The 26,572-nt window shown below is 48.1% G+C and overlaps 1 protein-coding gene across 3 annotated transcripts in view; it reads left to right on the forward strand.

Annotated features, from left to right (window-relative positions):
* Window positions 1-26,572, forward strand: part of TUT7 (terminal uridylyl transferase 7) — a 2,420,963-nt gene that overhangs the window by 1,623,478 nt on the left and 770,913 nt on the right. For all 3 annotated transcript variants that reach the window (XM_069625717.1, XM_069625718.1, XM_069625719.1), the window contains one exon: window positions 21,756-21,845. In XM_069625717.1, coding sequence (XP_069481818.1) covers window positions 21,756-21,845 — 90 coding nt within the window. The remainder of the gene's footprint in view (window positions 1-21,755; window positions 21,846-26,572) is intronic.

Consider the following 26,572-nt stretch of genomic DNA (forward strand, 5'->3'; position numbering starts at 1 on the left):
AAGACAAGAAAACAAGGTGAGAGAAGGAAGGGAAATAGGAAAAGCTCAGTTTCCTTCTAAGACTTACCTGTTGGGTCATTCCCATTTCATTTCGGGTCCTGCCGCTTCCTGGCATTCCGGACCCCGGCCCCTATGGGGAAAAAAGACAAAGACATTGAATGAGCGAATGCAAAGACATTACCTGAACGCTCATCCAGAAATTACCTGTCATTTACTGGAACTGCACGTTTCACTTCGGGTCGGCGCCATATCTCCGGCATTCCGAACCTCGGCCCCTAAGGGGAAAAAGACATAAGCATTAGCGCTTGCTGCAATAAGACAATGAACCTTATTATTAAGCTTGAACTTTAGAACTTGCAACAGAACTCTTACAGCGCCTTACCTGAATAGTCAAGCTTATTTTGAACTCCCATCAAACCTCAATCCAGTGAAGTAACTGGGTTTCAACGCGCCCCTGCATCAGAAGCAGGATGGAGAACTCATCCTTCCAGACCCTAAGGTGAGACTTCACGGGGAATCGTGGAAGGGTATCGTGGAGGGTTGGAAGGGAGTGGGAGGCTCGAGCATTATTCCGTCAGTAGGTAATACTCCCTTTTCACGCACAGGGGAATATTCCTGCGAGCCAGAAAAGCCAGAGTAGAGGGGCCCTTCCTGTCCATCTTCAAAGTCCTGCGCTTCACCATTGAAGAAGCATCAGCACTCAAAGCCAGACCTGCGCCTCCGTGGAATCAGGTGAGCGTGACATCCTGTTTGCTAGGACCGCTGTGAGCATTTTGCTATCCTGATTTAGCATTGAAAGCGGTCTAAATGATCCACAATAATTGCCAGGCTTATTGGGTTTCGGGAGCGGTATGACAATCGCCTCTCTGGCAGCCTTCCCATTTCGTATTCCTCATTTAGCATTGCTAAAAGTGGGGGCAAGCACCTAATTTCTATACATTTTATAAAATTGACTAGGGAGTCAATCGGCCCTCGGAGTCTTGCTGGTGGGTAGCTGCACTACTACCTCCTCTAGTTCTTATAGGGTAATCGGGGCATCCAGCTCCTCTCGCACTTCTGCAATAATTTGCAGCAAACCTATGTCTCCCAGTGTTTCACTTATTTTCCTGCAATCGCTTCCCTTTTTATCTCCGTACAGGAGTTTGTAATCTACGAATTCCCGATTAACGCCTTCTTGGGTGTCCACTAAGCACCCATCTTCCTTTGGTATTGTTCTGATTGTGCGCCTGGGGGTCTCGCTTTTATATAACCATGCCAATGCCCTCCCTGGCTTATCACCTCCAGCATGATGTCTCTCTATGTACTTTTTATAATTCAAATGACACAATCTCTCCCAGTGTCCAACACATTCCTGTTGCAGCCTATGTATTGTTTCATTATCTTCCTTGGTAGTACCTCCCTTTCTTAACGCTGTTTCTAATTCTTTTTCTGCTTCCTGCAGTTCAATTAATATCCCTCCTTGCAGTCCCTTGGACTTAGCTATAGCTATCTCTCTCACTACCACTTTAAAGGCTTCCCATAGCGTACCAGCTGTCTCAACACTGCCTGTATTGATCTCAAAGTAACTTATTATTTCTTCTCTCAAATCCTCCCTGAAAATTGTATCTTTCAACGCCTCAGCTCTGAGGCGACACGTTGGTATCCTTGCTCTTGGGGGTCGGTATTGCCATTTCAGACCAATGGTGAGTGATCCGATAGGACCCTCGCTTTGTATTCCATCTGCACTATTTCTGTCATTAGCTCTTGTGTGGCGAACATATAATCCAGCCTAGTATGCAAATTTTGTGGGGCGAGTAATGCGAATACTGTCTATCCTGCAGGTGGCGCACCCTACACGCATCCTCGAACCCGAAATCCGTCAGCAGTGTCGGAAACACTCTGGCCGCAGGGGTGAGTCTGTCTATTTTGCTATCTGATCTGTCAATTTCCGGATTCAGTGCGCAGTTGAAGTCTCCTCCCCAGATCACAGCCCCCCCCCCCAGCAACTGCCGAATTTGCTGTATAGGGTCCTAAAGTATGCCACTTTGTCCTGGTTCGAGGCATATGTATTAATAATGCTAATTTCTTTTTGTTTTCCACCAGCCCTCTTATAACCATCCTCCCATCTGCTTCCGCTGTGGGTTGTAGTAGCTGGAATGGGACATGCGGTGCAACCCAGGTAATCACACCTCTAGCATAAGCTGAATATGTAGCGCCTACAACAGTTCCCTTCCACTTCTTCCGGATCACCTCTAACCTTTCTTGTGTGAGGTGAGTCTCTTGTATCAGGGCTATGTCTATTTTCTGTCTACGCAGATACATCATAACCTTATTCCTCTTCAGGTAGCTATTGAGCCCTCTAACATTGCACGTGATAATTTTAAGGTCCCCCATAATCTATTAGTTCCCCGCTCCCCCCTCTGCAAGCACAGTCCCTGTCTAGAATTGTCCTTCCTCCTTGTAGCAACGTTCCCCAACTTAAACTTCCCCTAACTATAAACCCCTCAACTCCTCCACCCTCCCTCCCTCCCCACATTACCCCAACCAACTTCCCCCCTCCCTTCTCCACCCCATGCCCAAACTCCACTCTCAACTCCCACATATCCCTCCCCCCTCCCAACTGTTGCCCAGCTCCATCCTTGGATCTCAGGCACCCCCGCATCTAGCCTTTTTCTTGGCGTTAGCCCGTACTCAGGGCCCCATAGGGAGATGTCGCCCTAGTGGCGCCTCTACTATTCTACCTACTTGGGGATAGGTCGTCTCCATCTTGTGTCTCCTGCATTAACCATCAAGCGCAGCGCACCTGCCGCTCATATCTAATTTGTTACAGTCTATATTCCAGTCCAACATGTCCAAATGCCTCAATTGCTTAATGTTCGCGTTTTCCTGAACCCATTACATTACTATTCAATATCTTCGTCTGCAATCTCATCTCACCCATCAGCATCATGCGTAGCACTGCATCACTTGTCCTGTTCGTCTTGCTCCCGGTCATCTCCTTGCTCTGGGCAACCATGGGCTTCCAACCAGTCCGCCGCATCTTCTGGGGTGTCTTTTGTGTAGGACCTTTAGCTTCGCATGGTACAGAAGCATGTATTTGTATCCGGCTGTGTGCAGTCTCCTTTTTATCGCCATATAGTTATAACGCAGTCTTTGCACTCCCATGGTGTAGTCCAGGTATGCAGTGATAGTCGCCGACGCCCTTGTTATTGTTCCTCCTTTCTGGAAAAATTCCAAGATCTTTTCTCTGTCCCTGTAGTTCAGGATCTTAGCTATAATTGCGCGGGGAGGGCCCCGGGTTGCGGTCTTCTCATCAGGGCCCTATGTGCTCCTTCGATCGTGAACCCCTGGGAGAGCTACCTCGCTCCTATTTCCTGGATGATCATGTTCTCCATATAGTCCGTAGGGTCTTGCCCTTCCTCTCCCTCCGGTAGTCCAACCACGCGTATGTTATTGCGTCTCGCTCGTTCTTCGGCTTCCTCCGCCTGGTTTTCTAGGTTGGACACTTGCTGTTTCAATATGTGGACCTCCTTGGCATTACTCATGCTGGTGTCTGTATTAATTTTCACAGCGCTTTCTAGCCCGCTCGTTCTTTCTGCCAGCACTCTTACCTCCTGTCTCAGTAGGTTGACCTCTATTCCTACTGCGTCGATTTTGGTCTCCAGTGCCTCTTTCAGTTCCACCATCGCTACCCCCCACGAGGATTTTAGTTCCGTGATGGCTACTAGGATCCTATGGGCGTCTCTTGGCAAGGTGGCATCTGCAGGTGTGACCATATCCCGTGCTGGAGTGGTCGGGGACTGTTGCGATTTGGTAAATATATCCATTGTCGGCTGCTTGCCCTTAGTCTTACCTTCTTTCTGGGCCATTGCACCGCCTTTCCCGGTCCGTGTTGTGGCACTTCAGTGGTGTTTAGGTTCTCGTGCTGTCCCTCAGACCTGTTTATGCAGCTGCAAAGCTCCCCAAGGCGCTGTCTGCTGTGCGCTTCTTTTGCCTGGTGTATCAATCCACTACATGGGGACTTGGCAGCTCTCGCCCCTTAACCTCTCTTTGCGATTGGTCTGTGCAGGACCCAGCACCACAAAAATCCAGTGCTGGGGGGGGGATCTTGTCTCTGCCCTTTCGGGGCGTTCCCTCATGCGGCTGTTTACACCTTTCCTTCATGGACAATACTGCGTGTTGGTTATTGGTGTCTCTCCTGGCCCTTATTTCGGGTCGAGGTTTCACTATGCCAGTGTGAGGCGGTAACTTCTTTAGCCTGTTACAATTTAGCAGGGCCACCTCTGCCCAGTTGTCACTCCATGCGCACCTATGATGATCCTCCGTCGTTTATGCCCAACCATGGGTACCCTTCTCTTCTTCCATAGGCTTTTCTCCCCCTCCGTCTATTTGTTGTGTGGGTTGTGCTTTTTGTAGCCTCCCCTCTCCACTGCAAGACCTGCTGCTTACTGTTTCTAATAAGGGGTTGTAGCTTCACTGTGCGCAGCTTTCGCGGTATTAATCACTTCCAGTGTTATGAAGTTGTGTCCTTTCTTCTTATGTGCAATTTGCTCAGTCCATTGCCCTCATTGCATCTGCTCACTTTCTTGCCAGGGGAGGGGACACCTCTGTTGCATCAATGTTTTTGCACCTACTGTACAGTTCGTTCAGCATATTTCTCCCGTTGCATTTGATCACTTCCTCACCCTGGGCGGGGACATCAGCTTCTGTGCTTTTCCTTTTTGTGTATTGTTCATTCAGCGTCTTGCCCTCATTATATCTGGTCACTGTCTCACCAGGGGAGGGGGCGCCCCAGCGGCACTTCACAGCACTTCTTTTAGGGTCGGGCCGCTTCTGTTTACACCTTGGGGCTTCATCCAGCAATCATGGTAACGGCTGTTTCTACCATTCCGCGTTATGCGGCCTGCCTCATATCCGCGTTTCGACAGCCATAGGGGTTCATGTGCTGCTCGCACACACGGAGCTATTGCTGCATCACTTGCAGCCATCCGTTATCCCCAGGCTTCTATGGCGTCTCCCCACCTCACTGAGCGCTGTCAGGGTCCTGCGCGCATGCCTCATCTCCAATGTGGCGCCGCCGCCAGTGCGCCAGGGGCCCCGTCCTCTGCCAGTACTGTAGTTGATTCACGGCAGCAGTGGGCTCACGGGCACCCTCGGTTCAGCCCCTCTGGGCGATCCAGTCGCCCGATGATCACTAGTCAGCATAATCAGCTGCAGTCCTTATGTGCCAAGGGTGCCTGTTCCGCCGTCTTCGTTGGGACTCGTTACACTTTAGAGTTTCGTTTCGGCGATCCCTTTGTTATGCGGCCGCCATTTTGTATCCAGTTTAAGATTCACTCACGAAGGGCAACAATGTATAATATCTCTTGTCATTTCCTTGCAATCCGCGTACAGCTTCGTGCGTCGGAGGCTCCAAATGTTCCCACGGCATTCATATCATTTTCATGTCGGTTTCTCCACTGGAAGTGTGTGTGTGCTGCTTCAAATCAATATACGGATCCTCAGAGCTCTTAGAGCGGGCAGCCTAGTCCATGGCTGCCTAGCCACGCCCCCCACAGATTCAAGCTTACCTTGTGGAGTTTACCTTGTTCGTTGATCAGCGTGTTATCTGTGTAGAGTTGAAAAATGGGAGAGAATTGATTCAGGAGGGCGTCCAAAGGTTTTATGTAGGCATTGAGCTACCACTGAGAGAGATTAGATCTCTGGCTTCTCTACCTCGACAATTATTTTATTTTGCTTTGAACTTGTCATGCTGCCTGTGTAGGAATTGGTTATCAATTTAAGTGTGGTTGATGCAGATGGAGGAGTGGGGCCGGCTATTAATGTTGGGTGATGCTCTGTATAGTATGCTGCTGTTAAATCCAGCACAATGAGTATTGAAGGGGTGTGTAATTCCAAGGCTTTAAATATCTTTTCGAATGGATTGTCCTCCAACGTATTCCACAGCTGTGCACTTCAGAAACTTTTTCAGCAGAGGGCGTCCTGCGAAGGCCTATGTTGAGGGCGACGTCACCGGATGTTACAAATAGGACACACAGAGTTGCGCGTGAGAGAAAATGGCGGCTCTTGTGTGAGCTCCGGCTAGACCCAGGGCCGCAAAGCCAGAAAAGATCATTTGCAGGCACCGGTTATCCGCGATTTTTGCAGAGGACGGGTAACAATATCTTCAGACTGCCCACACGAAATTCCAGGCTGATCGTTGCGGGGATTCCAGAGATAGAGGCCTGGATGATCCACGGGTGGCCCGGGAGTCGGCGACCGGCGGGTGGAGAGAGGAGCCCCACCCCGTGGCGCCGGGTGCGACGGCATCGGGCCGCTCCTGCCATCCATCCAGCGAGAGAAAGCCGCGGCTGCCCCGGACATCGTGGACCGTCTGCAGGCCCCCCTGCCGCCTTCTTCGCCTGAGAGGCCCGGACGGGTGACGGCCTGCTCTGAGATCGGACCGCATTTGAAGAGGTAGGCCCTTCCTGCTCCCAGCGTGTAAATCCCCTCACGCCTCACAACCAGCGAGCCACCCAGCTTTCCCCTGCGGTCTCGGGGACTGCGGGACAGACGGTCAAAAAACTCATCCTATTAAGAGCTTGGAGCTTCGCATATCGGTGGGCCGCGGGAGGGGCTCCCTGCACCGCCTGCGCAGGCCTCGATCCCCAGGAGCTGTTGACCATCTGCGCGCCGAAACTAGCGCTCCATTCGTCCATATATGACAGAACCGGGAGAAACGTCTGACCCTTCTAATAAAGCTGTGGCGGGGGCACTGATTCCACCGCCGCGGGCACCGGGGTGCCGGTAGAGGCGAGAAGATATAGCGCAGAGCGAATTGTGGTGGAACCAACACAGTCTTCCCATTGAGCGCCTGAATAACCCACATCTCCCATTCCGGAGACGATGCCCAAGAACTTTGGCCCGAAGAAAGGCAGAGGAACCATTGACAAATACACGACCGCGATGCAGAGGGAAACAGAACCCGAGACAGTCTCGGAAATGCCGGTGCATGACAAGCAGGCACCCCCGGCTACAATGATGGACCCCCAGGCCGTCTTTCAGGCGATGCAACAGGGCTTTGCTACACTCACGGATAAGTTAGATGGGATCACGGCAAGTGTCGCCAACATTAAAACACAACTTGACAAGACAACCACTCGCATGACAGAGGCGGAATCTAGGATATCTGGCACTGAGGACTCTTTAGAGGCCCTGAAAACCACAATGGCTATTGAACTTGGAATGGTGAAGTCCAAATGTGAAGATTTGGAGGCAAGATCCCAGAGAAACAACATCCGCATTATTGGCGTTCCAGAAGGGCCGTGAAAGGATCAATGGAGAAGGCAGTAGAAGACCTCCTCCACACACTATTGGGTGATCCCGGATGGTCACCGATGTTCATAGTCGAGAGGGGGCACAGGTCACTGGCCCCAAATCCTGGGGCATACCCCAGGCCCATCGTAGCGCGCATGATAAACTACAGGGATAGAGACCTGACCCTTAAAACCGCCAGAGAAAAACAGGAGCTCAAATGGGAAGCAAATGTTATCCGCATCTTTCCAGACTTTACCCTGGCGGTCCAACAGGAAAGGAAGCTATTTACAGGAGTCAAGAAAATGCTACGCGAACGGCAAGTTCAATACGCAATGCTCTACCCCGCCAGGCTCAAAATCCTGCATCAAAACAAGGCATATTTTTTTACATTTCCCAAAGAAGCAGCAAACTTTATAGAAACGCATATTCCTCCAATCATGGGACAGACTTAAAGTGTGGGCGATTTGAACAAGACTGAGACCTAAATATTCTCACCCCGTTCTTGAAGTGAAAAGGAACAGCAAAGCCAGAGGCTTCCACCCTGGAGGCCAGCATATGGGATGCTAAAGTAGAATGTACATGTTTAATCTGCTATGGAAACACCGTCCCAGAAATCATTAGGATGTGCGAGAGCAACGTGCGTAAACCGGACACGATACCTACAAGTAAAGCTGGCTTGGGCTCTGGAGACGCCGCAGCCCACCCTGTAGCAGGTGCTTGAAATGGTGTTGGGTGGGGAGGGATGGATATCTAATGGCACTGTTGAAGTTTCTGGAACTGTGAGGGTGGGGGGAGGCCCTTACATGGGAGTTACGGGGTTTTGTTATAAAAGAAAAAGCACACAGATGTCAGACATGTCGACATTCCATCTCACAATGGCAGATAAGGGGCCACATGGCTGTGAACACCCCATTGACAATGGCTAGTTTAGACAAAGGCAACATTAATATGCTTAGCTGGAATGTAAGGGGTCTGGGATCTAGGATTAAGAGGAGGAAGATCCTGGCCTACCTCAATAGGCATGCGGCCAGGGTGGTCTTCCTACAGGAAACGCACTCTGGTCTGCGACAAGGAGGGCAACTGATGCTGAATTGGGGCTCACATCAGTATTTCACGACATACTCCAGCCGGGCGAGAGGGGTAGCAATTCTGATTCACAAAACACTGCCCTTTGAATGTATTGATGTTGAGTGTGACCCGGGGGGGAGATATGTCATGCTTCACGGCAACCTATATGATAAAGAATGTGTCTTTCTGAACGTGTATGGTCCGAACATTGACCAACCAGACTTCTATGCCTCAGTGTTTGAAAAATTGGCAAGATACCCGACAGCCCGTGTGATATGTGGCAGAGACTTTAACACAATATTAGATGTACATCTTGATCGCACATCTACGCAAGTTAGAACACTGACTAAAGCAGCGCAAGCAATACACCTACATATGGCTGATCTACAACTAAAAGACACCTGGAGGACATTGAATCCTATCAGTAGGGAATACACCTATTACTCCACAGTCCATGACATGCATTCCAGGATAGATTTATGGCTAATAGATGGAGACAGCATGGCATGGGTCACAGACTCCCATATACACCCAAGAACGTACTCAGAACACTCCCTGATACAGCTGACACTAAGAATCCAGATCACCTTGGAGATTTAAGCCTGCGGCCTTGAAAGACCTGGTTTATAACAACTCGATGAAACAATATATACAGGACTACTTCGATAACAACGAACACTCTTGTCTCGACCCAGTCTATACTATGGCAGGCGTTCAAAGTCTGCATCAGAGGTCACTCAATATCCGTTGAGGGTGGAATCCTCAAAGACATTAGGAATAGGTTAATTAGACTAGAATCTCAAATATCGTCCCTGCAATCACAGTACGCATCCTCCCCGTCACCTCAGCTCAGCTCTGAATTAAAGACCAAATTAGACAAAGACCGCAGAACAAGAGGTCAGATAGTTTGATCGACCAGCTGCAGCCCGTAGATATGGGGAAGGGGAACGCCCGGGGAAATTATTAGCAAGAACAGTACGTGTAGAGAATGGCCCCACAACCATACCCTGCATACAGATGCCTGATGGCACGGTATCCACCGACCAAGACAAACTGAAGGAGACCTTCTATGCTTATTATAAAGACCTATACTCCCCGCAAAGCACTGTAACAGATGCTGAGATTGAGAGCTACCTGGCCCAGATACCCACAACCCTTTTAGCGGATACCACTAGGGAATCACTTGGGCTACCCATCACCGAACCTGAAATACTTGATGCAATAAAAGCTCTCCCCAACGGGAAAGCGCCGGGTTCAGACGGGCTAAGTGCTGAGGTCTATAAAGAGTTTAGTAGTGAACTGGTTCCCAGGCTCCACGCTGTATGGATGGAGGCACTGGACACAGGAGAACTCCCCGAAACCACCAGGGAAGCTATAATTACACTCCTGCTGAAATCAGGGAAGCCCCCTGGGGACTGCGGGTCATACCGACCTTTATCCCTAATAAACACTGATGCCAAGATCCTCGCCAAAATAATAGCAACTAGGCGTACACCACTGATGCCATATATGATACATGAAGATCAGGCTGGGTTTATATTGGGCAGATCTACGGCAACGAATACAAGGAGATGCCACCAAATCATTGCCACGATACCCCCAGAAACCCAAGGAATAGCGGTCTCCTTAGATATGCGGAAAGCATTCGACACTGTCTCATGGCCATTGCTGTTCGGGGTGTTACGAAACTATGGATTTGGCCCAAACTTCATAAAGTGGATCCAAATTCTTTACACGCGGCCATACGCTAAGATCAGAATTAATGGGTCTTTCACGGACATACTTCAACTACTGGGGGGCACCAGCTAGGGCTGCCCACTCTCCCCGCTACTCTTCGCCCTGGTTATTGAACCCCTTGCGGACATACTCAGATTCCGTTCTAGCACATTTGGGATATGGCTTGAAGGTAAACCACATATTATAACGCTTTATGCGGATGATATTTTTTATACCTGAAGAACCCAGACCGCACATTGGGCAAGGTGCTGGCTGCAGTGAAAGAGTTCGGCGAATATTCAGGTCTTCTCCTTAATCCCAATAAGTTGGAGATATTCCCACTCACAGATGCCACCATGCAGCCCCAAAACCTCCACGGCCTCATATGGAGCCCATTACACATTGTTTACCTAGGTGCTGCTGTCGCCAGATCCGCTCAACTGTCCCGAACTGAACTACAGCTCACTGGCAGATGCACTTTGCACCAAAATAAAGCGCTGGAATGCCCTTCCTATATCAATGATGGGGAGGATAGCATTAATTAAAATGATCATTCTGCCTAAGCTTTTCTATCTGTTCAGTACAGTACCGGTGTGACCGGGTCGCGCACTATTCTCCAGAATTAATAGTGCTTGCATAGCGTTTGTATGGGGAGGCCACTTGAGGCTGAGCTGGAGGGTGCTAACAGATACGTATCCCAGAGGCGGCCTAATGGCACCCGACGTGGAATTGTATTACCTGGCAGCGCAGGCACAATATGCTGCCGACTGGGCTACATGCTTCTCAACCCTGGCCCCCCACCCCCTCCTGCGAGGGAACAGGGGGCGATACTAGCCCTACAGAAAATCACTAGGCCCACACCTAAACGATATAACACTATACATCCATCCAATGTCACAATCACTGCATGGACCAAAATAAATTATTTGTTTGGAGCCAGCAAACTATACCACCCTAGCATGCCAATATGGGGCGACCCCCACACACCCTTCCCCATAGACAGTGCGGTGGCAATACACTGGACTGCCAGAGGCATCACACAATGGGGACAGATGTTTCGGGATAATCACTTTTTGAAGTGGGATGAGATTAAAGACACGGTAGGAAACACAAACATACACAGACAGCAGTCGACAAGGTTGCAGCAACCACACAACGGATTTACCCATCATTCCCGAATGAACCCGAAATAAACATGGGTCTTGGTTACATATTCACGGGGGGGACTCAGAAGGTCACGGCCTCCACTCTCTACAAAACTATAAGGCAAACACGCCTGAAACCAACCCATGCTGCAAAGGCCGGTTGGGAGCAGGATCTGGACCAGCCGATAGAAGAACAGGATTGGTCCCAGATCTGTGCACTGACTAAGCAGATATCGTGCAACTCTAGATTCAAATTGATCCACTATAAAATTATCCATAGAACCCACTACACGCCAGTGAAACTCAACCGTCTATGCCCTGCTCTCTCTGGCAATTGCCCAAGATGTAATTCTGAAAACGCTAACATATACCATATGCTGTGGGACTGTGTAGAACTGAGTCAATACTGGGCCGGGATCTGTGGAGCTCTAGATAAGATGGCAGACCAACTGGTCGAATGGACACCGCAGTTGTGTATATTAGGTGCGATTGGGGAAAATTAACCCAACTTGGCGAAAACTGCTCAATTTAAGTCTGCTGTTGGCAAAAAGGGTCATATTGATGAGGTGGAAAAACGCTCGGCCGCCAACATTAGAGTACTGGAACAGTGACATGTTGTGGGCTAACGACACCGAAGAATTGTATATAGACTCAGTAATGACCCCCTCTAAACCCAGGAATATATGGGTGTGGTACAAGCAATATCTGGCAGATTTACCTGCCCCTGTTGACGTAAATGTAATGTAAAATCGGCCAATACATGTATTTTGTTCACCGAAATTGAATGTCGCAAATGTAACTGCTTAATCTGTGTGCAAAGTTAAATAAAGTTGTAAAAAAAACAAATAGGACACACGGCGCCTGTAGCCTCAGTTCCGTTTTTTCTGCGAACGTGTTGCTTCATGAAACTTGGCGCGCCTCGTGTGTTATCTTCATTGCAATATCTTTCTCTTTGACCCCTTTAACTCTGTGGTCTAGCTTCAAGACCTGCCGGAACTGCAAGGCGAAAATGTCGATCACCGACCCGCATCGCACTAGTTTGAGAGGCGAGACTCTGCGTCGGAAGGAGTCCCGGGATCTCGGTCCCGGAGTGGTTCCCGACATTCTTCTTCCTCATCCCAGCACTCTAGGAAGTGATGTCACCAGTCGCCTTCCCCGTTGTCCTCGGAGGATGGTGCCTCGAGGAAGGTAGCGTGCCCGACGAAATCCTGGACTCCGGAGGAATAGGCTGCGTTTAAAGAACAAATGTTAGCGATTTTTCAATCGCAAGGCACGGATCCGGTCGCGCCTTCTAACGAAGCCGGCCAGGATCGGTTTCGTACCGGGGCTCACACGCCTTTGGGCTCTGGTCCATGTCGCAACTCGCATCGGGAGCCTTTGAGGTCCCGTACGGACAAGGATTCGAAAAGTCGCAAGAGTTGTGTCTCTAGGTCTCGGTTTTCGTCCCCAGCGAGACCGCAGCAACCTACTGAGGGCTCGATGCCGGCATCGACTCGGTCGGCGCTGTGTCTGTCCCTACTCGGACGTCAACGCTTTGCCATCGTATCAGCCCACGGCGCCGTTGGCACCTGTGTCGACGCCAAAGCCTATGGCGTTCACAACGTCAAGGTTGTCGACGCTTTTGAAGTCTAAGCCTTTCGCGCTCTCTACGCCTTTGGGTATTTTTGCCTGCAATCTATCTTTGGAGTACCCCGATGTGGTGGATCCTCCTAGGAAGGCTGCAGCGAAGTCTGTGAGACCTGTTTTGGACTCCAGGCCCTCTTCTGTCACTAGACCTGGTTTTCAGCTCCCTCTGTCTGACATTTCTGAAGAGGAAAGGTCTGAGTTTGGGGACCCTGGTGAACTTGACGAAGCTCCACTGTTTTCTGTAGACAGTCAGTTGAAGGAGTTGAGGCAGACCCTCCATGATGCCAGTGGTTTGGATTCTTCCCCAGAAGTAGAATTTGGCAGGCCTGAGCCTGGGGCTCATGCAGAGCATTCATACAGGAGGCTCATGACGAGGGTCTCTGAATATCTGGGCTGGTCCAGTCCTCCTGATGACTTTGTGCAGGATGATCTAACAGACATCTTAGATCAAGGTCCGTCCTCTGACCTGGGTTTACCATTTCATCTCATGTTGCAGAAAAGGGTGGCAGCTGCTTGGCAGTCCCCGGAATCTCTTCCGGCTGTTAATACATTTTTGACTAAGAAATACCGCCCTTCCGTTAGCGACCCCAGCTATTTATCTACTCATCCCACTCCCGAGAGTTTGGTGGTTTAGGTAGCTATGGCCGCCTCGAGGCAGGCGGCGTACCCTACCATTCCTCCGGATAGGGATGACAAGCGCTTCGACGGTTCGGCCCAGAAGGTATTTTCTGCTGGGAGCATGCCATTGAAAATCGGCCAACTCCACTTGTGCCTTGACGAGGTTTTCACACACTCTGTGGAACAGTTTTTCTTTAGTGGCTGAGTATATTCCTGAGGGGGAAGAAAGGGATGGGTTCCTTGCTCTTGTGCAGGACGGCAAGGATGCCTTGTGTGAATCCCTTCAATCGGGTTTGGATACGGCCGACAGTGTTAGCTGATCCATGGATTTGCGTGGTTGTGGAAGTCGGGTTTTGCTCCGGATGTGCAGGCCCGTCTTCCCAACATGCCCTTTGATGGCGCACATTTGTTTGGCAGCAAGACTGACGAGAGCCTTGAGAGGTTGCAGACCTCAAAAAGTGCAGCTAAATCTTTAAGCGCACCTGTGCGTCAACCTCTGCCTTTTCGTTCTAGGGGACAGCAATGGAGTTGAGGTTCTTTTTATTACTACTCCTCCTTTGGTAGAACGAGAGGGGCCGCCAGTCAAAGGGGCCAGCGAAAAAGTACCCGTGGTGGTGGGGGAAATCGTGGTGCGAGAGCCGCTCAGGCAGCTGCCTCTTTGCCTTCAGGCACTGCCGCAGCTGCTTCCAAACAGTCATGATGCCATGTCCCATGGCTCACCGGTTGGGGGGCAGACTGTCTCAGCATCTTGGCGAATGGTGAGCCATTGCTTCAGATGCGTGGGTGCTGGTTATCATTGCCCACGGCTACTGCCTTCCATTCCTTCAGCGACCTCACGACAATCCACCAGGGAAACTCTCTTTGAAGCTTCCAGATCCACTCCTTGCGCAGGAAATCATAACCCTGCTGGAGAAAGGTTCTGTAGAACTGGTGCCTGTAGCTGAGAGAAACAAGGGATGGTATTCCCCTTATTTTTTGATCCCAAAGAAAGACTGGGGAGTGAGACCCATCATGGACTTGCATTGGTTGAACAAACTTCTCAGGATGGACAAGTTCAAAATGGTTACTCTTTCTCATGTTCTCCAGGCCCTTCAACTTCAGGATTGGTTGGTGTCTCTGGACCTACAGGATGCTTACTTTCATGTGCCGAATCATCCCATGCACAGAAGGTACCTGAGGTTTGCGGCTGGCAACTCGCACTTTCAGTTTTGGGTCCTGCCGTTCGGATTGACCTCTGCCCCGAGGGTCTTCACCAAGCTAATGGTAGTGGTGGCAGCGTATCTCAGGCGAGTGGGGATTCATGCCTACCCCTACCTGGACGACTGGTTGATCCGGGCACGCTCTCCCGAGCAAGCGTTGGATCACCTCAGTCTCACCTGCCGCACCCTCCACAGGCTGGGCTTCTCCCTGAATTTCAAGAAGTCCCATCTGACACCTTCCCAACAGCTCTAGTACATTGGGGCTGTGTTAGACACGTCCTTGGGAAGTGCGCGCCTCCGAAGGTGAGGGCTCATCACATTGTGCAGATGGTGGACAAGTTTCAACATGCCCAGAGTCTCCCGGCTTTCGAATTCTCAAGGTTGCTCGGCATCCTGCATTTTTCTGGGGCCAGAGGCCAGGCTGCGCATGAGATCCCTGCAATGGGTCCTTAAAATGCAGTGGTCGCAGGTCTTCAGCAAGATGACGGATCCCGTTCAGATTCCCCTCTCGGTCTCCCAGGATCTTCTGTGGTGGGCCAATGAAGAGAACCTGATCAGAGGGGGGAACAGTTTTGGCAGCCGGAGATGACGGTAGTGATGGACGCTTCTCTCACAGGATGGGGCGCTCATGCCAACGACTTGACCGCCAGCGGTCGTTGGTCTCCATCGGAGTCCAGACTCCACATCAATCTGTTAGAGCTGAGGGCCATCAGGTTAGCTCTGAAAACTTTTCTGCCGTCTGTACGGGGGAAGAGTGTCCTGATCATGGCGAACAACACAGTAGCCATGCATTACCGCAACAAAAAGGGGATGGGGGTAGGATCACTCCCGTTGTGCAGAGAGGCAAGGCAGCTCTGGTTCTGGGCCATCCAGCAGGAAATTTCGATCTCTGCAGTTAATCTGGCCGGAGACAAAAATGCGGCGGCGGACGCTCTGAGCAAGCTGAGCACTATCTCTCACGAGTGGGAATTGGCTCCAGAAGTCCTTCTGGAGATCTTCGCCCTTTGGGGAACCCCGCAAGTGGATCTCATCGCCACTAGTGTCAACCCGAACTGCGAGAGATTCTGCTCAAGGGAATTTCCTCCAAGAGGAGCCTTGGGGGGACGCGTTCATAGTGGAGTGGTCATTCCCACTGCTGTACACATTTCCTCCAGTCCCCGTCCTTCCTCAAGTGTCGGAGGTTTGGTTCCCGCATGATCCTCATGGGCCTGGAGAGCATGATACCCAGACCTTATAGAAATGTCCATCTGCCCTCCACGCCGTCCTCTCTACTGAGAGGATCTGAGCTCTCGCGAGGGCAGAAGGGGGAGGAGAGAGGGGGGGTGGGGGTGGTTGGGCTGGGGTGGGGGGAGAGGTGGGGCGTTGGTGTATCAGATTCTCCATCCAGAGGTCAAGACTCTTCAACCTTCCCGCTTGGTATCTGAAAGGTTGAGGTATAAGTATTGGGACCTCCCGGATGATGTGATGGAGGTGTTGCTTTCGGCCAGGTGGCCGGCAACAAAATCCCTGTACCATTGGCGTTAGTTCTGCGACTGGTGCAGAGGTCACAATGTTGATCTTTTTCAGTACTGCATTCCTTTGGTTTTGTCTCTTACTTTCTTTGGCCCACAGGGGCCTTCAAGTGGGTACCATTAAGGCTTACCTGGCGGCGCTGTCTATCTTTAAGTGCTTATCTGAAGAATGTTCTTATTTTAAGATTCCTTTGATTTCTCAGTTTCTTAAAGGACTGATTAATGTATTCCCGCCGTCCCCTTTCCAGGTGCCGGTTTGGGACTTGAATTTGGTTTTGAAATTTCTCATGGGTGCTCCGTTTGAACCTTTGCACTCCTGTCATTTGAGATTACTGTCCTTCAAGACTGTGGTCTTGGTTGCGGTTACTTCCGCTCGCAGAGTGAGTGAATTGCAGGCACTTTCATCTAAGCCATCCTATACTGTGTTTCACAAGGACAGGGTTGTACTGCGGGTATGTCCCTCCTTTCTACCTAAGCTAGTATCTGAATATCATTTGAGTCAAAAGGTGGTACTTCCATCTAGAATGACTAGAAGGTTTTCATGGCCCTGAGAATATCAAGTTGGGTTTTTGCAAATTGTTCAGCAAATGCAACAGAGTTTTGTAACAAGCACATGTTTTGGGGCAAAGCCATCTCAGCCTGGATGAGTGCACTCAGCGCCTTAAACATTTTGAAAGCTTCAGAGGCTGGATTGTGGACAGTGTAAACCCTGTTCTTGAAGTAAGCTGTTTTTCCTTTCCAGCATGGCTCTATAGGCTCTTGTATGGAGTCGGTATGTGAGCTTTTTCACTGCCTTGTGGGCTTTGCGCCATCTGTGTTCTCGGTTCCTGGGGATTCTCTTCTGAGAGTTATCAAACCATTTGTAAGACATTTTATGCTGTAGTCTGGGTCCTTTCTGCATTATAGTTGCTAGGATGCCTAGGGTTTTTGTTGCATCAGAGATCTGTGGTTTAAGAGCTTGTGATCAAACTATGGAACTAGTGAGTGGGTTGCCACTGTGAGTAGAATGTTGCAGGACATGATGATGTCCATAGCGTGTCCATTTTTAGGTGTTGGAGGATTGACACAGAAAATGAAAAACCTGGATTGGACACATTGATTTTGAAATGTTTGGCCATTTTGTTGGTGGGTGCATCTAGCCAGAGGTTTATAGCCCCCTAGTATAAAAAATCTTCATAGAGAATGGTAGGGTGGTGCTGATGAAAACAGGCCATAGTTGGAGGAAACCTGACAGTTGGGTATTCCACAATGTATGTGATGACATTCTTGTTGTCGATATGCACTTGCAGGTAAGGGATTCTAGCGGAGCATTCTCGGTGGTGGAAATGGCTGTGGCTGTAATTTAATCAGAGTGCATCACAGCCACTCCCTCTGTCTGTTACTCCTATTGTTGGTAAGGATTTTATTCTTCTCAGTCACTAGGGTCTCAAAGCAAGTGGTGAAGTGATTGGTAAATAAGGTCTGGGTGATCTTCATTATGTGCATTTGTAGTTCTTCCAATTCCAGGTGAACATTTGCAGTGGTTTCTTTTTTATTGTTGGTCTAGGTTACCACACCACTGCTTGTCCTTCCTTTGGGTTATGGTGTTTGGCGAGGTTATGCAGTGTAGGGGTTGAGCGTATGTTGGAATTGTTAGAGGGTGGAGTTCTCTTAAGCTTTAACATCTGTCTTGTTAGCTGTTCACCCTGTTGTAAATTCCACTCTGTCCATTGTGGTGGTTAGAGGGGGGAAGATTGTTCCACATATGTAGGTAGTTGGTTGTTAAATCAATGTGGACTGTGAGCTTGAGGAAAGCAGACGCCTAGTTTAGTAATGACTGGCGGACAGCAACAGGTGCTTGCCGAGTAAAGTGCTTGGCCTGGACCAGTTTTGTTTTTCTAATGTTGATAAGTCAGTTTCATAATTCTGGGTTTTACAGAGGTGCTGTCACACCAGATCCCTCTATTGACAGAAGGGGGGGAGGGATCTGTGTGCTCTGACAAATGTCTTGAGGGCTGTGGCCGAGGTACAGAGTTGTTAGGTGAAAACAATGTCTGTTTTCTATAAACTCTGGACTTCTTTCGATCAGTAAATGGGACACTGGGATTTTCTTGCATCAGTGGATTTTTAGATAGCTTCTTGACATTTTTATAGAAGATGGTAGTAGGAATTACAAAGTTAGCAGCTTAGAACAGTTGGGTTTGTAAAGGTATGGAGTCGTGTTTGGATTTAGTTTTATGTTTGAATTTCAGTAGGCATTTAGTAATTTGTAGTGTTATGTGGCGATGGTTAGTAACTCAAATTTATTTCCCCTGTTTGTAGACATTAGTTGGGGAAAAATCCTTAGAAAATTAAAAAGCTATTAAGAAAGCAACACTACTGTTGTCTGGCTACTCCCATTAATTTTCCCATAGAGAAAAAGTCAAAATTTCTGTGCAGCGCAGGGCAAAATCTGCTGGACGGAATTGAACCAAATAAGTAACATGGGCACGAAGCCTTGACTCCTTTTTCCGGGAGGCATCTGGGGTATTCCATCTAGTGGTTTTACAATATTTGACAGGGGAGGAGAGACATTTTCTCCCAGAATTACAACCAGCTCTCCAATGGTGCTTTGCCCCAGAGAGACTTTTCAGAAATGAAAACCCGCATGTTTTTAAATGTTCGATGCAAGCAATTACCGCAGTAATATCTGGGGAATGCGAAAAACAAAGTGCAAGAAAAACTATTTGGAGGAGGAAAAAGTTGAAAAACACATCCAGCCAGAGGTGGGGATGGGGGACGAGGACATCATGTGAAGTTGGGGCTTGTGGATGTTCTGGGGAGCCAGTTACAGTTAGGACATTTTCGTATTATCGGGGGAATTTTGTGGAATCTCGTGAGATTACAGCTCAGGAACAAAAAAGGAATCTCATGAGCATTATCGTGGTAATTGGCACGTAATTACGGCGAGATTAACATAGTAAGGGGAAATGTGTGATAGTGGCCCTGGCCAGTGGGTCGAAAGAAAACCTATTGTGCAACGTGTGCAATGGCCACGGTCAAAGGCCATGGTTAGTGGGTCCTAAAACCTATTGGTGTAACATGCACAGTGGCCACAGCCAAAGGCAATTACTAATTGGTCCTAAAGAAACCTATTGGGGCAACAATGTACGGCCGTGGCCATGGCTAGTGGCCCTTGAATAAACTATGGTATAACAAAACCGTCAAAGTTCACTGAAAAAATGTTAAAGGGGAGAGAAAGCAGTTGCCATGCAACTCCTCCCAAAAATTGAAGCCAATGTATTCCTACCAATCTGGATTTAGACCCAGATTCAGCACAGAAAACGGCTACCATCAAGGTGACCGACATTGCTCTTAAAATCCTTGATGATGGCCATCCTTGCCTCCTAATTCTCCTTGACCCTTCAACAGCAATTGACACAGTAGTCCACCACACACCCACCTGCAATCTACATCACTGCATGGGAATCAGGGACATGGTCCTCAGCTGGTTAAAATCCTACCTTGTAAATCGCCAACAGTTCATAAAAATGGATTCTTCCAGATCACCAACACTACCCATCCATCACCTGTGTTGTGTCACAAGGATCCATCCTGTCCCCCGTGATCTTCAATCTTTACATGGAACCACTCAGAATTCTCCTTGTGCCACACAACATCCACATTCACCAATACGTAGATCTACCTTAAGATATCCTCCATCGAAGCCATCGACCGACTCAAGGCGTGCCTCACATTGATCCAATGCTGGATGTCCAGTGCTTACCTGAAGCTCATCCCCAACAAGACTGAATTCCTACTGCTGACCAACAACATAGACCATACATACCTGGCTCAATATGAACCTCGAGGGATTCACACCCCAGCTGGCAACCTGTGCCAAGTCCCTCTGGTTCAACATCGACAGACACCTTATGTTCAAGCAACACATAGCAAGGAAGACACAAAAATGGCCTGGTACAAACTTTCTCTACTGTGCAAAATCAAGCCATTCATCCCAGAAAACCACTTCAGGTACGCTGTCCAAACCTTGGTCCTCTCCCATCTGTATGGTAGCAATAACATTTTAGAAGGCCTTCCGGCAACTACACTGTTGCCCCTGAAATGTGGCCTGCATGCTGCAGCAAGACTCATTAAAGTACTCTGCAAATTCTACCACATCACCCCCACCCTCATCGAACTGCACTGACTCCCACTGCAAGCCTCTATCGTCTTCAAATCCTGTTGCATCATCTAAAAGGCTGTCATCCTGAAGTCTCCAAGCTAGCTCGCTGAGAAACTCAGCCTCTCTGGAGGCCTGCAATCCACCAGCAGTAAGGAAGTGTGCAGACTTGAATTACGACGGTGCAGGAAGGAAAGTAACAGAAGACAGGCCTTCTCTGTCTACACTCCAAGACTTTGGAACTTCCTCCGAGTCAACATCAGACTTTCCACATCACTTCTACAGTTTAGGAAAGAGCTCAAGACCTTCTTCTTCAAGGAATGGCTCTTTCTGAACACCTAGGTCCACACTCCCTGCACTCCTTTCCTTACCAGAGACTCTACGATGTGCTCCCCATGCCCGTTAGCTCTATGCTTCTTTTTTCTCCGATTCCCTCACTTTTTTTCCCCCCCTATGAGTGCAAAGCGCTCTGTTGCTTCACAACGCTAGGTTTGCGCTCAATAAATATCCTGATATTATAATTCTAGTTAACAGTTAAGGTGATCAGATTTAACACAACAAAACCCTTGAAATTCAGCTGATGTGTGAAGTGATCATCGTCTGCATCCCCTCTGTTGCAAAGCCCATGAGCACACGCATCACAGATGTGAGTCACTATGATGTACATAATGAAAGGTTGGCAAGATAGCTCAGTGTGTTGCGTGCTCGCAATTGCGATCTGAGTGTGATATGCAGGTTCGAATCCTGGCTATGCCAACACTCATTTCATCCTTCTGAGGTCGATAAAGGAGTACCAACTGTGGTTGGGTGATTGTATGTATATGTGTTCTATGTAAAGTGCTTCGTTGTAAGCGTTATATAAATATCACATTAGATCCTAGGGGTCATCCACGGGGGGAGATGCAGAGTTAAGATGATACGCTTTCCATATCCACTGAATTACAAGGATTCAGTTGCATTAAAGTGGATCACCTTAACTGTCAATGAAATTAAGTTTTTTCAGTGAATATATGTGATGTCTGGCCTAGTGGCAGTGGCATCATTGTAACCATTGTGGACTCTTCAATGCACCTTGGTGACCGTTTAAAGTCGTCATTTGGTTTTTTTCCATCTATATTTTTGTAATGGTCAAAGAAGATGCAAATAAACATACATTACTCTAATAGTGAAAATAAAGCCTTTAAAGTATATTTGGACTGCTGAAGATTGTCTTGTATAAAGATGAAAAAAGATGCCTGTAAAATGTGATCTGACATGCATTGTTTAAGTAATCCCCTCCCTATTGCTCCACACTTATTGCATATTTTAGTTTTTGTATATGAATCAGTTCACTGAAGAACTGGAAGGCTTATTTTAAGGTGTGTACTCATTCTTTCGCTCGGTCTTTACAGTAGCAATAAAGACATTGCTTCCTGTGGGTTTCTCTGATTTGGTGTGTTTTTTCCTTCCATCACAGGCCCTACACAACACACGACTACTATCTGCATATGCAGCCTTTGACCCCAGAGTGAAACATCTGTGCTACATAATGAAAGTTTTCACAAAGGTAAAACACATTTTGTGTAAACGCTTATTTTAGGCCAGTGAAACAAACCGCTAATATTTGTTTGTATCCTCTTTTCAAACAGTGTCCTAATTCAATTTCTAAAATATAGTGATGCTTGTTAGAAACTCTCTTTAGCAGTAAGACACACAGTTTATCAAAGCCAATAGTTTGGCTTTTATCTAGTGAACATCTCTCTGTTGGGGCAGTGAGGTAAGAAGTGTTGAAGACCGGGAGGAGGAGGCCTGTTAAAAGAACGCAGAGAACAAGAGGGTGGGTGGAGAAAGTAGGGGGCAGCTTGGGAAGCTGCATGAGGAGAGGATAAGAGAGGGAGGAGAAGGAGGAGGAGGAGGAGGAGGAGGAGGAGAGAAGGAGGAGGAGGAGGAGGAGGAGGAGGAGGAGGAGGAGGAGGAGGAGGAGGAGGAGGAGGAGGAGGAGGAGGAGGAGGAGGAGGAGGAGGGTGGTGTGGAGGTTTTGCACATCGGGTTAGGAGCAGCGTTCTATGCCAATATACGGTCTTCATCTATCTAGATGAGACCGAATGCCCATTTACAGACATCACTAGCATCACAGGTCTGGACGTTTCCCCATATGGTCGTGTACCAGCATTGAATATATACAAGTGCACAATGTATCAGGTTGTGCATCATATGCTCAAGTGCTCTCACTACATGAGGGGTATTGACATAAGGTTACACATGCAAGGTGCCAAGAAGTGCCATGATATGCCCAGTACTGAGAAGGAGCACATGCTTAGGAGCCTGGTGAGTAGGAGCTGTGGCGATACTGTAGCAAGGGGCAGGGTCACAGAAGGGAGTAGTACAGGGATGAAGTGGACACAGGGGCATACAAAGGGCAGATTAACGCTTGCAGGGACAAGAGGGGTTTTCATAGCAATGTACTGTTATGCTATAAAATGCAAGCCCATCTGTGTTTGTTCATCCCCAGGCACTTTCACTTCATACTAGGCCTTCTGCTTTCTGAGACCCCTACACCCAGTCTGATGAGATTTTTGACACCTGCATAGTCCTGCAACCTTCCTCTCATTACCATCTTGAACAAGATACAGCAACTGCTCTCAGACATCTTCCATCACCCATTACCCTTATTAGAAATTCAAAGTCACTACTACTTTCTAGGCCTTCCTTTTCCTCTTCCTGCTATGTTTCTCAATGAACCCTGAAAAATGCTTCCAGTAGCTCTAATCATATTCTTGAACTTTCTCTGTATTACCAAATCATGGCATAATGAACAAGTCTTCTCTGGCCTGGTCCCTCCCAATTGCAAAATATTTATAGCCAATTAGAGCTGCAGCCATTATATTCATAAACCTATTCCAACTCCAAAAGTGATGCTAAACACCTTCATATCTATTGATACCCACTGATTAACAGCAGTTTACCTGACTACTCTTCAAAATATTATTTTATTTTGTCTCCTAAACAGTCTGCCGAGCTTGTTGCAAGTTCTTATTAAATCACTTAAGCTTATTCTGTTAGGTAATTTTAATTTGTAGTTTGACACTCCATCTAATCATGCTACTAATTTGGTTCTGTTCATCTTTCCTCTCTTGGCTTTGCCTCAATCCTATCCCAGCCAACTTATAACCATAGGCTACCTTATTTCGTGAATACAGCTTCTTAAGTATATGTTCATCCCACAGATTCTTCATGCCATGAAATATGCCTCAGGTTTCAGTCGGGTCTGGAATTTCTTTTTCCCAGTCACCAGGGGACACAGAGTCGTCTCTGTGTCACCAGGTGACGCAGTCGTCTCCGTCACCACTGTTTGCTGCTATCTCATGCAGTCAGCGACTTCATCTCCCTATAAACTCAGACGCCAGCACCATTTTTTCTTTGTTCCTTTTTTCTGCTGTTGCAGGTAGGGACGTGTTCCAGGCACGCAATGCATGTCTTCCAAAATGCCTCTGCCACTCTTTAAATTTAAAAACTCTAAAACTAAAGCACAAGTGGCCGTTGTATAAAAGCAGTGAGCAAATTCATGGCAGCCAAGAAATGTGTTAGCATGACATGTGGAAGCTCTATAAAAGAGCTAATAAAATTATAGATCAGTGTTGTGCCTGTATTGCTTTATAGCTTAGTAACATTTTTATCAGTGACATTTAAGTGGCTGGAAACCTTTGAGGCTAAGTTATGGAGGCCAGTTCTAGGGTTAGGTCCAGGTGTCCCCATACATGCCATTAGGATGGAGCTGGGGCTGATATTGGCAAAAGTGATGCTGGAGATTAAGAAGAGCACATTATATATTCAAATGGTATCTGCCTCTGAGGACCCGATCGTGTGTATTCAAGAATCTGTTAAGAAATCAGACACAAAAAACGAAGTCTTCACTTGAGTTTGCTCTTAGTCATAATGAAAATGGATGGCAGTGTGATATGGCTCTTGGATTTAACATATTAAGCATGCAGTTGAAAATGAAAGCTATACTATGGGATTGGTGTTGTAATATCAATTTTGTATCCTCTAAAATCTCCTTGAATACACCAAGCAAGGCTTTGAATTCATCCATCCCCAACGCTTTCTGTGTATAGTCCCCAATAGTAGATTGCTCTGGCTTATCATGAGACCGAGATTCAATACGATCATGATCACAGGGCCCAGACAAACTATTTTGTATCTCATTTACTATTACATTGATTTATGTTCTATGATTATTGTATTTTTATACAATAGAGTGAAACGTTTAATTTAACTGTGATGCTAATAAATATAAAAACAAAGCTTGTTCTTCTTGTCACCGATCTGTCAGTGACTTGTCCACCTCCTGCCTTTTTCGACTTGCTAAGGACCGCAATCCGGATTAGTGTGGATCCTGTCGGTCTGTGTACCCCAGAGTGTGCGTGAGCAGACTACATGGCTCCGCAAAGACTTCACCGGGTTGGTCTTCCACTCTAAGGTCTATCCCTCAGCCACCGGCTTTGGAAAATCGAGGGTGGAGTGTAAAAAAGTGACAAGATGAAGAAAAACGGTCATAAATGGAACAGTAAGTCTCATCGCCCTATAGGACTCTCTCATCCCATAAGAGACATGTAAACAAAGGTCCAGAGCCAAGGCGATACTGTGGTAGCATCAATCAGGACTCCCACTCCTCTGTTGCCGACTTCTTCCTCTACCGTATATGAATGGGAAGCCTTGGATTGACTATGACAAAAAAAGTGAGTGAGCTCCAATGTCTTCTCCCATTCTAACTGCTCTTGTGAACAGTGATAAGCATGACAAGCCCCGATCCTGCACGCCAAAGGTTTTTGGCCTGGATGTGGTTACGGAGGAGCCTGAATATTTTGTGCCGTGCAAAAGCAAGGTTACGGATCAGTGTACCTCAAAAGTGAAAATTCTCCAGCATGGGATCTTTCAGGGATTCACATGCTCATGAATATTCCCCATCATCAAGCTGGGAATCCTTGGTAATATTAAATCAGTTTAGCTTCACAGCTTAATAAACAGATTGTCACTTATATAGCCTATTGCGGTCACTTTGGGTCATACTCCACCAGCCAATGGCATCAGTCCTTCTCGGCGCCACCCCTGGTGGCCATCTTCAGATTCTTTACCGCACGTTTCGTGTAGGGAATCCTCATGTTTCTCGCTTCAAAATATCATATTTCATCTGTTTTTGGTATATCTTCAGCCTTTTTCATTGATCAACGGTCCCATCTAGGACTGCCGGTAGCGGGGATCCATTGCTGGTGAAGATCTGGACATCGGAAGATCTTCTAGCCATGAGTGGCATTCTACTCGACTTTGAGGCCTCCTCCACTCAGCCATGGCGGATGGCAGCTAGAACCACCTTTTCAGGCCCTGCTCGAATATAGCCTCAAGAACATTTTTGTGGATGTTTGACACAAGAAATGTATATGTCAGCACCCAGATCACGATGTGGACGCTGCCCCTCTGCAAAGAGGTCGGGGTCTCATGAAGACACTTCCCTGGGAAAGAAACCAAAATGGGGACATGTGCATAAGTCACACCCCTCGACTGCCCTTCCGTCGATGACCGCCACGGCTGCCAGGCCCCTGTCGTTCGTGCCATTGGTGGCTACGTCCACGATACCAGCGCCCACAATCACCATAAATGACACTGGATCATTGTCCTCTTGGAATCCGCGTCCGTCGACAGCCACATTGACAACACCACCGTTGACGAGTAGTCAGTCGACGAGCCACAAGAAAAAATCATCATTTACACCACCACCATCATCTTCGTCGACGACACTCATGACGACAACCCCAGTGACGAGTCGTAGGTCCCAATCTAACACAACCGCGCGGTCTAAGATTGAATCACTAAACACCTTGTCCACGGTTATGACTATCGTGTCCAGGGTTGCGTTGCCACCCAGGCCAGCAGCCACAACAACGCAATCTTCTGTGATCTCTTCTTTTGCTAAAAGTGCTACTGTGGAGAGGGAGGTGCTGGCAGCACTATTTTCTTCTTTTTTTTTCTTTTTTTACCACAGCCATCAAAGGCAAAACCAATGTTTTCTCTGGTGCGTATGACCACTGCAACACCACCTGTCCAAATGCTACATGAGGGGGTAGCATGTTCAAAGAGGAGCCTCTGTAGGATTTATTTTCAGATCAGGAGGAGATACCTGACTCAATTCTTCCAGCACCACAGCAATTGGCGCCTCTTCCAGCACCCCATCAACCGGTGCATCCACCACGTCCACCTTCTGCACCCGCTGCTGTGCCTACAGTTCCTATGGGTACA

Source organism: Ambystoma mexicanum, chromosome 6p (assembly GCF_040938575.1).
Source record: "Ambystoma mexicanum isolate Mex_15411 chromosome 6p, UKY_AmexF1_1, whole genome shotgun sequence".
Lineage (NCBI taxonomy): Eukaryota > Metazoa > Chordata > Amphibia > Caudata > Ambystomatidae > Ambystoma > Ambystoma mexicanum.